The 15,610-nt window shown below is 43.8% G+C and overlaps 1 protein-coding gene across 2 annotated transcripts in view; it reads right to left on the bottom strand.

Annotated features, from left to right (window-relative positions):
- The window catches only part of CDC42BPA (CDC42 binding protein kinase alpha), a 1,077,984-nt gene that overhangs the window by 855,635 nt on the left and 206,739 nt on the right, over positions 1 to 15,610 (bottom strand). For both annotated transcript variants that reach the window (XM_078649868.1, XM_078649869.1), the window contains exon 2: positions 9,584 to 9,675. In XM_078649868.1, the coding sequence (XP_078505994.1) occupies positions 9,584 to 9,675 (92 nt within the window). The remainder of the gene's footprint in view (positions 1 to 9,583; positions 9,676 to 15,610) is intronic.

Genomic DNA, 15,610 nt, shown 5'->3' with positions numbered 1-15,610 from the left:
CCCAGATCTGGGCCAGCCATAAACCGAATCAGTCTTGAACCAGTTCTCCATCGGAACGGTCTAGCCCGAACCCCCAAGCCAGGTCTTCCCTGGACCGGAAACAAGCATCCTTGACCGGTTTCTGGGTAACACCCCTCATCAGCCAGTCGGAGAATTCTTGATTTGCTCTGCATTCTGTCCATCATCTGTGTGTCTTTTGCTTTCTCGCCCTAAGTGCGCTGGGTATGCCCAGACGTGTGTCCCTAGCTCATCTTGCCACTGGATTCAAGCTATCCTGGACGATGAGGGTCGTTACTCCGAGACCAGTCCCAGGATGCTTGTTTCCAGTCCAGGAAAGACCTGGCTTGGCAGTTCGGGCTGGACTGTTCCCATGAGGAACTGGGTCAACACTGATTTGCGTATGGCTGGGTCTGAACTGGGGTGGCAAAGTCAGCTAAAAAACAGTGGTGGATTCAACCCAGACCAGCGCTCCGTCCATCATCTCCTTGTGTTTGCTCTTTTCATGTATTTGCCTGTTTTTATTTATTTATTTAAAGAGTTTTATATAGCGCTGGGTAGACCCGAAGGTATCAGAGCGCTTTACATGAAAATCAACTAAGTAACAGAAAAAGATCAACAATTACAAAATACATCACAAAAATAGGTAATATATTATGAGCGTAGAGAATGGAGAGAAAAAAAAAGTAGTGGAGGGGGCAGAGGAGGAGAGACAGGGAGGATAAGGGGAGAGACGAAAGGAAGTCTGTCTAAGGACCGACTGGGTAAAGTAAAGTCCACATTTGTAAAGCGCACAATCACCCGTAAGGGTCTCTAGGCGCTGGGGGGCCGTCGGGAAGATTAAGCGAGCTATTGCCCAGAGTCACATGGTGCCGCCGGAGCCGGGGATCGAACCGTGGTCCCCAGATTCCAGCGTCAGTCGCCCTGGCCGCGGCGCCACACCTCTTCCACTGGGTAGGTGACGACCAAGTAGGGAATCCACGGCCCATCTCCCCTATAGCTAAACAAGGTAGCTCCATCGGGCATCAGTCAAAATAGTTCAGTCTCAGTAAATTGAGAGAGGAGGGAGGGAGAGACATAGATTTATTTTATTTTATTTTATTTAATGCATTTTTATAAAGCGCGGACTTTACCCGAAGGTGTCAGAGCACTGTACAATAGAACCAGTTACGTTACATGAGAGAACTGTTGCAGGAATAAAACAAACAAAAATAGCAGGCCATAGAATCGGAGCGACGCAGGCAAAAGGCACACAATCTCAAGCACAGCATGAACAGACTGTACAAGCAAAAATAAGAATAAATATGACAAATTATACAATGACTAAAGAACTTCCTGGCGAACAATAGCAGGCCATAGAATCAAAACAACACAGGCAAAAGGAACACAATATCCAACGCAGCAAGCACAGGATGTACAAACAAAAATAAAAATATGTGTGACAAATTTACAATGACTAAAGAACTTCCTGGTGGGGTCTGAGAAGGAGGGAATTAGTTCTGAAAGTGTCTTTGGAATAAAAGAGATTTGAGGTCCGCTTTGAAGATCTGGATGGAGGTGATGGCAGGGAGCGAGTTCCAGATTCTCACCGCATTACCTGAGAATGATTGTGCCAACAATTTTTCCCTTTTGAAGGAGGGGGGTTCATGAAGGAACTTTTCCGCATTCCGAGAAGGTCTTGAGCCTCCAGACAGTTTGAGTTTATTCGCCAGATAGCGAGGGGAGGAAGAGTACAAAGCTTTGTGGGTGATGCACGCTGTTTTGTAGCTAGCTCTAGCCTCGATGGGAAGCCATCGGAGAGAAGACAGGATAGGAGTGATGTGGTCACTACGTTTGGACCCTGCAATGAAGCGAGCTGCTGAATGGAGGACGGATTTGAGGGGGGAGAGGTGAGATTTGGGAAGGCCAGTCAGAAGAGAATTACAATAATCCAGTCTAGAGAGAACTAGCGATTGGACCAAGGTTTTTAAGTCATTCTCCGGGAAGAACCGATGAATCCCCCATAAAAGGCGCAGTTGATAACGTGCGCTCTTGGCCGTGGAGTTGATGTGTGAGATTAGGTTGAGTCTTTTGTCAAGTATGACACCTAAGGATTTAGCGCAGTCCACAATGATGGGCTTACTGTTGAGTAGATTTGATTGATCCATCCATGATTGAACAGGAGGCGGAGAGAGAGAGCTAGATAGGAGGAGGAATTCTGTTTTGGAGGGATTGAGAATGAGTTGGTGAACTAACATCCAGTTGTGAATAGTATTGAGAGTAGAGCTGAGAGATCATGAGAGGAAGAAACCTTGAGGTTGATTTGGGTGTCATCCGCATAGAGATGGTAGAGGATTCCAGATTTGCTTAAAAGGTTCCCTAATGGTTCCAGGTAGAGATTGAACAGAGTGGGAGCAAGGATAGAACCTTGAGGGACGCCTTGACCAACCACCAGTGGAGACGAGAGACTGTTTGCAATCTTGATCATTTGGGATCTGTCCGAGAGGAAAGAGGCAAACCATTTGAGTACTGTGCCTTCCACGCCCATTCTCTGTTGAAGAATGTTAAGGAGGGTGTTGTGATTAACAGTGTCAAAAGCTGCAGAGAGGTCAAGAAAAATCAGAAGGCACGATCCCCCGAGTCGAGAATATGCAGCGCATCATCGATCACTTGCAGCAGGGTTGTTTCTGTGCTGCAGTTTTGAATAAAGCCCGACCGGAACATGTCAAGGAGATTATTGTCCATAATGTGTTGGGAGAGTTGTTTTGCAACACATTTTTCTGTGATCTTTGAAAGAAAAGGGAGATTGATGATGGGGCGGAAGTTATTGAGGTCATTTGCATCTGCAGAGGGGGGTAACCTGTCCTGTTTGAGGACTATTGGGAGGGATCCTTGACTGAGGAAGAGATTGACTAGCCTGGTCCAGTAGGAGAGAGTGTTAGTATAGAAATCAATGGCGATGCCACTGGGAATGGGGTCGGAGGAATGGTTGGAGGGTTTGGTTTCGCGGATGCATTTGAGGAGATCAACCTCTGAGATGGTGGCAAATTTCTGCCAAGTGACTACGGATTTTCGCTCCTCGATGGGGGTGGCATGGTTGACCTGTTCCACCAGAGATTTTACCTTTTGATCGAAGAATATAGCGAACTCAGTTGCTTTCTTAGAAGCATCCTCAGGCTTGATGGTTTGGGGAGAACAATTAGGGTTTTTGCTGAGGTTGAAATGTTTTTTGGGTCTGTTTTTAGCTGAATCGAGGAGGGATCTGAAATGTGATGTTTTTCCTGGAAGATGTGCTTGTGGTATATGGATCTTGCTGAACGTAAAAGAGAGAGGTTGGGGGTGGATGGAGATTGTCTCCAGTGCTTCTCCAAGATTCTAAGGTTTTACCTTTCGTCATAGAGAGCTTTGTTGAACCAAGGAGCTGATGGGGTGGGTCTTTTCCTTTTGCTTTGGAGTGGAGCAACCTTGTCTATTTCAACTGCAAGGATTGAGAGGCAAAGGGGGAGTGAGATCGTTGACATCCGTATTGGGGTCTAGACTAGGAAGAGTCTGCATAGCAGAATCACATAGAGTCTCAAGATCAATGTTTTTTGTGTTGCGGAACCACGTAGAGGCTCTTTTGGGTTAGCCAAGAGTTAAAATGTGAGAGAGGTGAAAACAGAAGGGAATGAGGAAATGGTCAGACCAGTCAATACGGATGGGTGAAGCAGTGGTAATCTGGTCTGATTTGGAAATCACAAGGTCCAGAATTGAGCCCTTGGCATGTGTAATTTCCTAGCAGTGTTGTGCAAGATCGTTAGCTGAGAGAAAGGTTGCAAGCTTGTTGGCAGCCGAGTCTTCCACAGAGCCCCAGTGGAGATTGAAATCTGCTTGTCGCTCTGTGAATATTGGTCACTAATGAAGTCGATGAATTCCTCAATGAAGGAAGAGCAATTACCAGGCGGGTGGTAGATGGTATGGAACCTGAAGGGTGTGCCATGATGAACTTGGAATTCTAGGGAGAGGCATTCAAAGGTGGGCAAGGCTTTGATTTGGAGGGTATTTCTGAAGATGATCGCGACACCTCCTCCGATCTGGACTGGTCTGTCGTTTCTGAGAATAGAGTAGTCAGTAGGTAACAAAAGATCAAATGAAGTGTGAGAGGAGTCATTAAACCAGGTCTCAGTGAGAAAGAGCATGTCGAGATTGTGGTGAGTGATGGTGTTGGAGATTTCCAGTTTGTGTGTGGTTGCAGATCTGCAGTTATGGAGCATACAGTGTAGCTCTGACGCAACTGTTTTGGTGATGTGAGAGTCTGGACTGATGAGGGGGATAGGGATTAGATTCTTGAATGAAGGTGCCCATTGAGGGGGAGGCTGGTAAGTTCTGACAGAAGAGATGGTCTGAATGGCAAATTGAGTAGAGTTGTTAGGAGAGGCGAGTGTAGGGGAATTGACATTGATGGTCTTGTAGGTAGCCAATAGGTTGGTAATGTCAGTGGAGGACAGATTGTGGTTGGCTCTATTGGGGCGCGGGAGCAAAGAACTCCTCGGGAGGTTGTTCGGGGAGGGGGATATCTTAGCACATAGGAGTGAAATGGATGCTTCAAGCTGGGAAATGGACGAGATGAGGGAATCAAGTTTAGTTTCCAGGGAGAGGTGGATGGATGTGGGAAGGGAAGACAGGAGAGATGCAAGGAAGTCTGTCTAAAGACCGACTGGGTAGGTGACGACCAAGGAGGGTAATCCCGGACCTGTCTCCCCTATAGCTAAACCAGGTAGCTCCATCGGGCATCAGTCAAAATAGTTCAGTCTCAGTACATTGAGAGAGGAGGGAAGGAGAGACATAGAGGGAGGATGTGGGAAGAGACGACAGGAGAGACGCAAGGAAGTCTGTCTAAAGACAGACTGGGTAGGTGACGACCAAGGAGGGAGATCCCCGACCCGTCTCCCCTATAGCTAAACCAGGTAGCTCCATCGGGCGTCAGACAAAATAGCTAGGTCTCAAATTGACTAGGGAAAATTCAACAATAGACAGGGTGGGGGCTAAGGGCCAGGACAGGAGAGGGCAAAGGTCAGTAGCAGGGAAGTGGAGAAGAGTAGAGCGGGGAGGGGTAGGGTGTAGGGGGAGGAGGGAGTGTACATGACAGGTCAGGAGATAGCATTAGCCCTAAATTCAGCGAGAGTATGCAGTGTATATCCTATATACTACAGCACCCATTATGTATATAAATAGATACGCAGCTGATGGGAGAAAAACTACAGTTTAAATCAATTTCAAGAAACCTGAATTACTGCAAAATAAAGTCAATGAATAACAGCAGATCGGCAGAAGGATGAGACACACCAGATTAGCGGAAGGGCGCAGGTCCCAGATCGATGCCCCTGAGTCGGTAGCCGTTACAAGATGGCTGCCAGTTGAGAGTGGAAACAGCCTAGTTTCGAAATTGACTGTGAGAAAGTGGCTGAGGTAGATTGCCAGAGTCAAAGTCAGGAGAAGTGGTCTAGCACGAGATTTGCTGTGGTAGAGCGATTGAACAAAAACAAAATCATGTGATAACAGTCCGAGATTTCCCATTGCCAGAGCACATATCCAAACAATTAACAAGCAATGCGGGGAGCCGATTGGGTGATCCGAGCAGACTGGGCCGGTATCGGGGCCCCAAAGAGGAGCCACAGGCATAAATTATGTGCGCATCAATGGGCTCACCGGTGGATGCAGCTGTAAGAGCGCGCCGGGTCGTGTGGAGAGGGCAGCCAGGCTGTCGAGCGCTGAGGTCATCATGGCCAAATAAAAGCACCCAAGCAGAAGTCCGTGGCAGGATGTCGAGATGTCCCCGCAGCTCGCCGAAGGTGTGCACCAGGGACCCAACCTCCGTCTGAGGCCGCTGATGAAAAAGGCGAGTCAGGCGAAGGGGGGTCCACGCAGTGCATCGCACCGCCGTTTCTTCTGCCCACTAAGCATGCAGTATGGGGAAAATAGCCCATTTGCTAAAGTTACTGTGACTACCACAAACTACTCTTCACAAGGAGTTTATCCACACTCCAAGTAGTTCCCTTAATGTTATGGGCTGCTAGGACAACGTGTACTTTTATAGACTTAAAAAAAATTGTTCTTTTAGCCACTTTATTTTATGTCGAGGGCCTGGCTGGTCCCCCAACAACAAATACAATTTACAAAAGCAATCTCACAACAAACAAAAATCATTGGCAGAGCCAAAAGACTGGAGTCAACACCAGACGTGTTGGTTTTGCCAGTAACATACCACTACTATGATTGCCAAAATAACCCTTTCTAGACTCTCTCCTACTCTACCCCTCCTTGTATCATCTGACACCTCTTACTATACCGATCCCCTAAAACAAACCTTTCTAAATTCTTTCCTCTGAGTCCTCCCCTCCAAAACTCCTTTTTTACTGATACAAAAGCCTCCTCCTATTGCTAAGACCTAAAAAAAAATCATTCACTCTTTTATCCCTCCACTATCCTTTTCAATCGAAATTAACAGATTAACATGTTCAATTCTCAAATTCCATATTAAACTATACGAATATACTACCCAAATAACTGAATAACATATCCACTACTCAAATTACTTCATATTTTTTTTACTATACTAATTTTCAACAGTAATCCTCTATGGGTTCCGGAGTGGCGTGCTACTCACCAGAAAAGCAATTCAACACCCATCAGGGGTAACAAGTGATATATGAATGCAAATCGTTCTTCCCCTTTTATCCCTCCGCTATCCTTCTCACTCCAAGTAACTGACTAATATCCAACACTGAAATTACTTCATATTTCACCATATTAATTCACCACCAATCCTTTGTAGGCTTCCTGAATAGCGTGCGTCAACAAGCACTATATAAATACAAACTTTTGTTCTCCTCTATCCTTCTGCTATCATTCCAAATCCAAATAACTGACTAACCTATCCACCACTTAAAATGTACTTGCATGTTTCACTATACTAATTCAACACTAATCCTCTATGGGTCCCGGAGTTGCGTGCTACTCGCCGAAAAAGCGCTTCGACGCCACTCAGGGGTAGTAGTAAAGGCTATATAATGCAATTACAATACAATGCAATATAATACAATATCGACAAGAAATGCTCTGCAAAGCACAAAGGACATTATACGTTTTTAGTGTATATTGATGGATACAATGACATGGCAGTACATGCATGTATCATATATACAGGGGCAGACAGAATCTGAACTTAATTATGTTGATTCCAAGATGACGAGCTACTCCACGAGAGCGGTTTAGAAAGATGAGAGTTGAGAGAGTGCAGATCTGTAGGAAGAAAGACCCACTCACTCACTCAAGATGTAAGTATTAAAGCAGTACATGCAGTTTTGGGTGGGAGTGGGCAGCGTTTATTGGTAGAGCGCAAGTTTAATGTGGGGGTTCATAGAGAGAGAGAGATAGTTTGTGGAGGAACCATTTATTAATTTGAAAACCAGCATCAGTGGCTTGTATCGGGGTAGAAGTCTGTCTGGGAAGATTACAAGGGGTCCTCTTGACACAGTTTTGAACCTTTTCCAAAGGGATTAAAAAAGTGGGAGAGCCTGTTACAGTAGTCGGGTTCATTAGGGACTACAGAGAAGATTCGATTTTTGGCTGTATAAAATCTAGTGTTTCACTGATTTTTACAATAGCGAGGGCTGAAAACATGGGTGTGTTTATTAAATTTGTACATTCCTGACATTCATCAGGCCAGGTAAATGAAACAACATGCCCCTCTGAAGTTGTGAACGTTTACACAAGCTACAATGTGTGGACAACACGATCTTGCTGGACTTTACCGGTGCTGGCAGACTGCCCTCCCAGACTTGTCTGCTGTAATATTGCATAGACAATAAACTGGGAGTTAATGTTAAGAAGTCTGATGTGAATGTGCTTGGTCAGGAAAAAAGGAAAATCACCAAATGGAAGATATTGGGCCAAACAATAGATTGAGTACCCACCAATCAGTATTTAGGTAGACATGAACCCCTCTTGTCTATGTTAGTCCAAAGCTGGATTCCCCACTATATACTGTGGATCAGTCATTTGAAGAGTTGCCAAGCCTGACTTTCCAAACAATACAACAGGTTATTAGATCTAAATTTAGGCCGACTACTTCATACAGCAATAAGACCTTTGTAGGGAAGTTTTCTAAATGGTATGATTAATCTCAAGGTAAATTATTCAGAATTATGTTTGGCTCACCTAATTCTGTAGCACCAAGTCAGATCAGAATATAATTGTGTTTACTAAGGAAATCGTGTTACGGAGGCTTATTTTGTACAGACATGAATCTGTACTTGCCACCCAAATGAGAGAATGCTTAAGAATCGCCTATGGTCATAAATGGAATTTTGGCAGACACAGCCTAACAAGGAATAGGCAAGTTATCAAGAGATAGATTCAACATACTTGAAGTCACTAAGTTGTGGACACAAGGGACTACATATTTATATTTTGATTCACTAGTGAATATTAAAATGAAGACAGTGCCTTTTGAGGCTGAATTCAGAGATCTGTAAAGGAGAAAGCACTCAAAGTAAGTGTAAGAGTCCCATGTAGAAGGTCAGTGCCAATTATACATGAATATTCCAGAATGAAAAGTCGCAAAGGTAAACTTTCCAACTACACCTTGGGTTACTACTAGTGGGTGAGTTTCATTACAGCACCCTTAATGCCGATGTCCAGGATTTACAAAAGATTGTGTGAAATTTTTAAGATCCATATTACTTCAGCTAAATTTATGGTCACGTTAAGCTGTAGTGGATAGCTGCATGAACGAAAGTAACAAGTAAATAATTAATACGTAGCTTTGTTAGGTTTATGAGCTTGGCAATACACATTTTTAACAGTACTCTGCAACGAATTTATGTGCAAGACACCATTCAGAATAAGCATTAGTTTAATTTGCGTGACGAAACACTTTCTCAAGAAGAAACAGAGGAGTTGAAATTCGCCCTACACCTCTCGTACATCCTATAAACTCTTCTGGTCAGAGAAAGCTACCAGTCTAAATCCCTTTCTCCCGTCAGAGTTACTAAGAAAGCACACTGGCCTCCAATCCTGTTGGCCACTCCCATCTATGGAATGAGATCAATCACTACACATCCCTGTAGCCAAAGAAGTAAACATGCATGCTCAACCTTTGTAAAATGGAAGCAGAGAAAAAACTGGGGGTGCTCAAGGACGTAGTTGTTATTGTTTCTCAGTCCGTCAACATTGGGTTTTCTACGAGGTACCAGACAGGGGTAGAGTCTTCAGTCTTCAGAATTTAAAGAGCAGGAACAGGGCAAGGGCATCAATATACCATCCAACAGGAAGATTCTGATCTATCTCTGAACCGATCAGGCGCCACAGCACCATCCGGGACAGGAGCCAGACTACAGATTTCCATTCTGTCAGTTAATGGTTTCCAGTCCATTGAGGCAATGGCTTCCTTTTGCCTGACTCCTTCAGCTGGTTCCTATTCTTCTGGCTTTATAGACCCGTCCAATTTCACAATGTGGTATATTGATTTAGACTTTGAAAAGTTATGTACATAAGAAATTAAAAGCGGCAGAGAACATCAGTAGAGAAAGAGCATCCAAAGACATAAAAACACAAAGTTTCTTACCTCACCAAAGGCTCCTCGACCGATCACCTTCAAGATTTCAAAATCCTCTTTGTGTAGTCGCATCTGCTTCACTTTAAACGTGAAAGGCTTGGCTAGAATAAAAAAAATGTTTAGCATTAAAAAATAGAACTAAAAGGCATATGCCATAGAAGCTGAACTGTGTATTTTATCTATCTATCAGATTAGAATGCTATAAAAATATAAATTGACACATCTATCAGATTAGAAGGCTATAAAAACAAAGTGACACACTCAATCTCCAGTAATTTCCCTTTGGGCTGTTCTACTTCCTGTCGATATGGAAATAATCAAGATCTGAAAGTACTCCAATAAAACACAGACAGCACTGGAACAAACAAATCAATCATATTTAAAGAAAAAGAGCAGAGTCCAGTTCAAGGATACTGCATCCAATCAAGGCATTGAGTCTGACTATACTCAACCGGTTTTAAAAAAGCCCAGACCGGCGCAACTACACCCTGATCTTTGATTGTCAAAGGTGTGCTCCTTATGGTATATTTACTACTGCGCGATTTAATACCCCCAGACCAACAGTCAACGGGCTTTAAACATGGCCACAAAACAACAAAGGTTTAAAGGGAAGTGCATTCAACGTGTTTCTTTGGTCACTGAATGGCTATGTTTATGGTTTGTTTAATTTTGCATTATGTATGACGCTGTAGACAGGATGTCTTTATTGGGAGCTGACCGGTGAAGATTGGTGTGGGGTGTAGGTGGAGGTGTTATAAGGGAAAGCAAGGGACCCTCACGAATGAGTAGGTATATGGTAAAGTGTGAGCAGGATTAATAATGGCTGAACAGTTAAACAATAGAACATTTCCAGTTGAAATTAATATTTAAATGGAATTAGCATCCTACTTACTAATCAAGGAATCAGATGAATGGCAGCCCTCATGGTATCAAGTACTAATAATAAGTTTAAAACTTCCCCCTATTTTTTTTTAACTTTTGGAATGTTTCATTAACACAGATGAATACAGCGGCAAGTGGAAGAACAGTGTAATAATACTCCCATGCCAAGGGATACGTTCAGTTAATAAAAGATTGGGTTTTTAAAGTTTGATAACTTCACAAGTTTTAAAAGAAGCAACTAGCGAGACAATCCTTGACTAAAAGTGTGTGTGCAGTTGCTAAAGGAATATTTGCAGGTGCTAAAGGTATGCTTGCAGGTGCTAAAAGTATGCTTGCAGGTGCTAAAAGTATGCTCCCAGGTGCTAAAAGTGTGCGTGCAGTTGCTAGAAGTATGCTTACAGTTGCTAGAAGTATGCTTGCAGTTGCTAGAAGTATGCTTACAGTTGCTAGAAGTATGCTTGCAGTTGCTGGAAGTATGCTTGCAGGTGCTTAAAGTATGCTTGCAGGTGCTTAAAGTGTGCTTGCAGTTGCTAAAAGTGTGATTGAAGTATACTTGCAGGTGGTAAAAGTATGCTTACAGTTGCTAAAAGTATACTTGCAGCTGCTAAAAGTGTGCTTGCAGTTGTTAGAAGTATGCTTGCAATTGCTAAAAGTATACTTGCAGCTGCTAAAAGTGTGCTTGCAGTTGCTACAAGTATGCTTGCAGGAGTTAAAAGTATGCTTGTAGTTGCTAAAAGTGTACTTGCTGTTGCTAAAAAAGTGTACTTGCAGTTACTAGAAGTATACTTGTAGTTTCTAAAAGTGTGCTTGCAGTTGGTAGAAGTATGTTTGCAGGTGCTAAAAGGGTGCTTGCAAGAAAAACAACTATGCAAACCCCCCACTTTTAGCACAAGAAATCACTAGCATTTTTTTTTTTGCTGAACAATTCCTTTACAAAGGAAATTGTAAAATTGTGCAACTTTGCACACTGCGAATCACACATTAGAAACAAGCCACAGCAAAGCCAAATGGCCTGGCCTATGCAAGTGAGCAGTGCTTTTTATTTGTTTCGGGAAACAAATGCAATACGCAAAAAAAAGGGCAAACAAAACAAATATAAAACAAGCATTGAAAATGCAACAGGTCTCGCCTTTAATTAAGTTAAAGCCATTTGCTTTGCTAATGGTATTGTATAGCAAAGCAAATGGCTTTAACCCTAATGAAAGGCGAGACCTATTGCATTTTTAATGCTTGTTCAATATTATATACACTCCATAGTTGCTGCTTATTTATCTTATACAACGAACAACCATTGACAAAGCCAATAGTCCTGACTTGTTGCAGGTATGATGTTACTTGAGGAATCGTATATCTGGATGCAATGACAAACAGCAAAATCCAAGTCAGACAGCACACTATGCCAAACACAGACTGTTAGCTTATGTGTTTTAAGCCACGCCCTTAATTACATTAGCAACACTCTTTTGAGAGACCCCACAGTTTGTTTCATCCCACTTAAAGCCCTGCTGCTAGGGGTCAAAGAGAAAGGTGTGGACAAGGTGAGAGGACAGAGGTGTGGTTTGAGCTGGGTGACCGTCTGCAGGCAATGGAGTGACCTGCCATTTCTCACCGAAGCACCTCTGCTCTGTGCCATGAATAAAGCGCCCGCCTCACCTTCCCTCGGGCTCTTTCCAGGCCCGAGTGCCCGCCACGCAGGGACCCACATGCAATTGGGAAACATCCTTTACCACGCAACTTTTACCACGCAGTGCCTTTACAACGCAGGTTTTATAACTAAAACCATTACAACGCATTGCACTGGGGGGCGCTCTAGGATAGGGAATAGATTTAATTTACTAACCAACACCTTCCTTACTATCCATGGGGACTGGAGTTGGAATAGTAAATTAAACTATTCACTATCCAGCACCCTCCAAAGCAATGCGTTGTAAAGGCTTGCGTTGTAACAACGTACATCCCATGCAATTAGTGCAGACAGCCCATCCGATAGCCAGAGCAATAGAGCTCATGTGGAGAGCACCCTGGAGCTCTTAGTAGGGGGTACCACAGAGATCCTTCACGTAAGCAAGTGCTCTGGAGCACCTTGTACTGACACAGTGCCTTGAGACCATCACTTCCGGGTCACAAGCTGTCAGAACTCAGTGCCAGGAGGCCGAATTCTCCTCCTCCCTCTCCTCCTTCTTCTGTCCACTGGAGGGTGGCAGGCCGAAGTACACCAACAAAAGAACGGTAAGCACCGGCAGCAAGAATTTCATTGCGGCCATCTTCCATGTATATACCAAGGATCAAGACTTCACACCATGGCAAATGACACACCTCCCAAGAAGGACGTCAAGAAAAGCCGGTTGCGCAGGCGCAGTTTGGTTTATGGTGTATCTAGTAACTGTGGAAATAAAAGACAGACCCAGCATCTGAAGGTCTGACGTTCAAATGCTGCTCTTATGTTAAAAGTAATGTCAACGCAGTTCGGGGTGGTATAGTGAGTAAAGCTAATTGTTTTTCATGGATTTGTATAATTTGTGCTGTGCGTCTAAATGAACGTGGTGAATTTCGGATAGGTTTGTTAGATATTTTATAGAGATACATTCATCTAAGTTATACCTGTACAAAAAACAGCATCAAAGCAGTACATGTTTCTTACTCTATTTCATGTGCTGTGTTTTGGGGGCCCTCAGTTAAGGCGTTAGAGTGTATTAAAATTAAGAATATCGACATGGCCGTTTTGGTGACAGTCGCTGCTGAGCAAACGCGTCCTTTTTCTATATACATTGCCTGGGATGTTCTTGGTACAGGGACGCCTTGCTCGTGGTTGTGAGATTCCCTTTGGTCAGATTCACTCTGATTAGAACGTGTCTTGCTGTTGAAGTACGATTGGCCGCTATACCTTCAGGGCGGGGTCGAGCTGTGGTTTGACAGCTGGAAAAACAAGGAGAAATAGAAGTGCTCTGAAACCCGATACCTTTGGGTGAAGTTTGTGCTATAAAAACAAGGCAGCGTGAATCAAGGAAAAAAGCACGCCGCCATGTGCGATTGTGCACATCCATATACGTCTAAAATATACTGCATGACTCAAGAAGGAGGGGCCCGACGGGGGGAGGGAAATCCAAAGCAAGCCGCCATGCACATGTACGAACAAAAAAAAACCCCGAGCGTGAGCACATCCCTACGCTAATTAAAGTAAACAAAGATGGCGTTGGGCTGTCCACATGCGCGTGCATTTTTTTGTCCGTACGCATGCATGTTTAGCTTTGTGAATAGCGACAGCAGCCATCTTTGTCCATCTGTACGCGTGCATTCAGCTTTGGCTGAATCGATCGCAAAAGGCCTCGCATGGCGAGAGAAGCGCATGTGCGCTGCTAACGCCAGGCAAGACCTAAAAAAGGAGTGCCCCGACAGCCAAGCTACCACCATTGATGTACACTTATTTTAGGTGGATGTGCACGTAATCAGGAAGAGAGCCAATGTCTAAGTGGGCTGACCACCTGTCCATGCAGTGGTGGGCGGAAGCGAAATTTGAATGACACATGAACACACCAATGGATAACGAGTACTGATCTAAAACAACTGTATGGATTTATGTAAGTATGTATTTATTACAACTTATTGAAGAATAACCAAGCATTGACAAAGCTAAAAGAGTTCACTTTTGGGACCCAATAGCAATGCCAATTGCTTATAGTGGTGTTGTACCGCATTGGGACTCTGTGCAGCATTGTCATAATAGACAATAAAAAACAGGCATGATGGCCGTCATATCACTTCACTGAAGCGTTCATGAGCCAGAACGCATGTGTGCACCTGCGGAGGGACATGGGATCCATTTGTTTCAATTTTTTTATTTACCAATACAAGATAGTGGACGTCACTTGGATTGGTAAATAACGAAATGAATATTTTTAGCACTAAAGCGCCAAATAAAAAAAATAAAAAAGGCCGCAAATGTTGAGAGTAATGGAGGAGCCGGTCAGGGGAGGGAGGGTTGAGCAACACACAGAGGACAAGAGGGGAAGAAGCACAGCAGGGGAAGAAGGAAGAAGCACAAGAGGGAGACCACAACAGAAGCACACAGACAAGCGAGAGGAACACAGATTGAGAGGGAGAGACGAGCAGGCGGGAGATAGCTGGAAAACATGCAATCACGTTCACTGCTTAAAAAAAATAAAGTAGTTCGCTAAAAGTGAGCACTGAAAGGCAAAAGTAAATAGGCTATGCTCCAAAGGTGATCCAAACATAAGATGAACAAGGCAAGCTGTGGATTAGGAAGTAAGCAAATGAGAGTGGAAAAGCAAACCATTCATAAGCAATGGGTGGACTTTTAAACCACTGAAAGATCTTGGTAAGCTGACAACAGGTCGTTTGCAGCCAGACAGCAGAAAGGGGACCTAAAAAAGGGGGAACCTAGTGCAAAGCCATGTTAAAGAAAGAAGGGTTTCAATCACTGAAAACTGTCCACCAACCCTACTGTTTCCTTTTCATTCCAGCCCACTCCTAACTGTATCTGTCACACAGCGCTCACTCCTTGATCACCGAGTGGCTTCTGTGCCGCACTCCCTGCATGCATCTCAAGACCTCAATATCCCACGCCCACCTGTTTAAGTTAGTCAAAACAATTAAACAAAATTCAGTATTACTCCAAAAATGTTACCGCTCCACTGCTGTCAACTGTTTCCCAGACATACCTCATCCAGATCTTACAAGTGAGGTGCTTGAGGTCTAGACAATGTGAGATCGTGGAGGGAGAATAGGTCACAGACAGACTACATCTGAGTCAAATTATAAAGGCGAGGCTTACTCACTGCGAGCTAGTAGAGCGCTAACATACAGCGCAAGCGTATGATTTACAAGTTTAACCACAATGGGTAGTAGGCATGCACTGCATGCCGGTAAGAGCTGCAGGATGGCTTAGTGAATTAAATTCTCGCTGTATATCAAGTGATCTGCCGGTCAAAAGTCTGAAATTGAGCATGGCCAACTCAGCGATCCATCATTCTAAGGTCAGTTAAATGAGTACCATTAATTTGAGTAATAGTATCCCTTGATATTTGCTGCACTTGGAATCGGCAGATGTATGCTGTGAAACGCTACATTGAAAACATGATCACTGAATTCACCTAAACAAAAACAAAAGGTTAAAAAAGTTTGCTTTTCAGGTAA

Source organism: Lissotriton helveticus, chromosome 6 (assembly GCF_964261635.1).
Source record: "Lissotriton helveticus chromosome 6, aLisHel1.1, whole genome shotgun sequence".
Taxonomy (NCBI): domain Eukaryota; kingdom Metazoa; phylum Chordata; class Amphibia; order Caudata; family Salamandridae; genus Lissotriton; species Lissotriton helveticus.
Note: the sequence above shows the minus strand (reverse complement) of the source record. Positions and strands in the feature narration are given on the sequence as shown.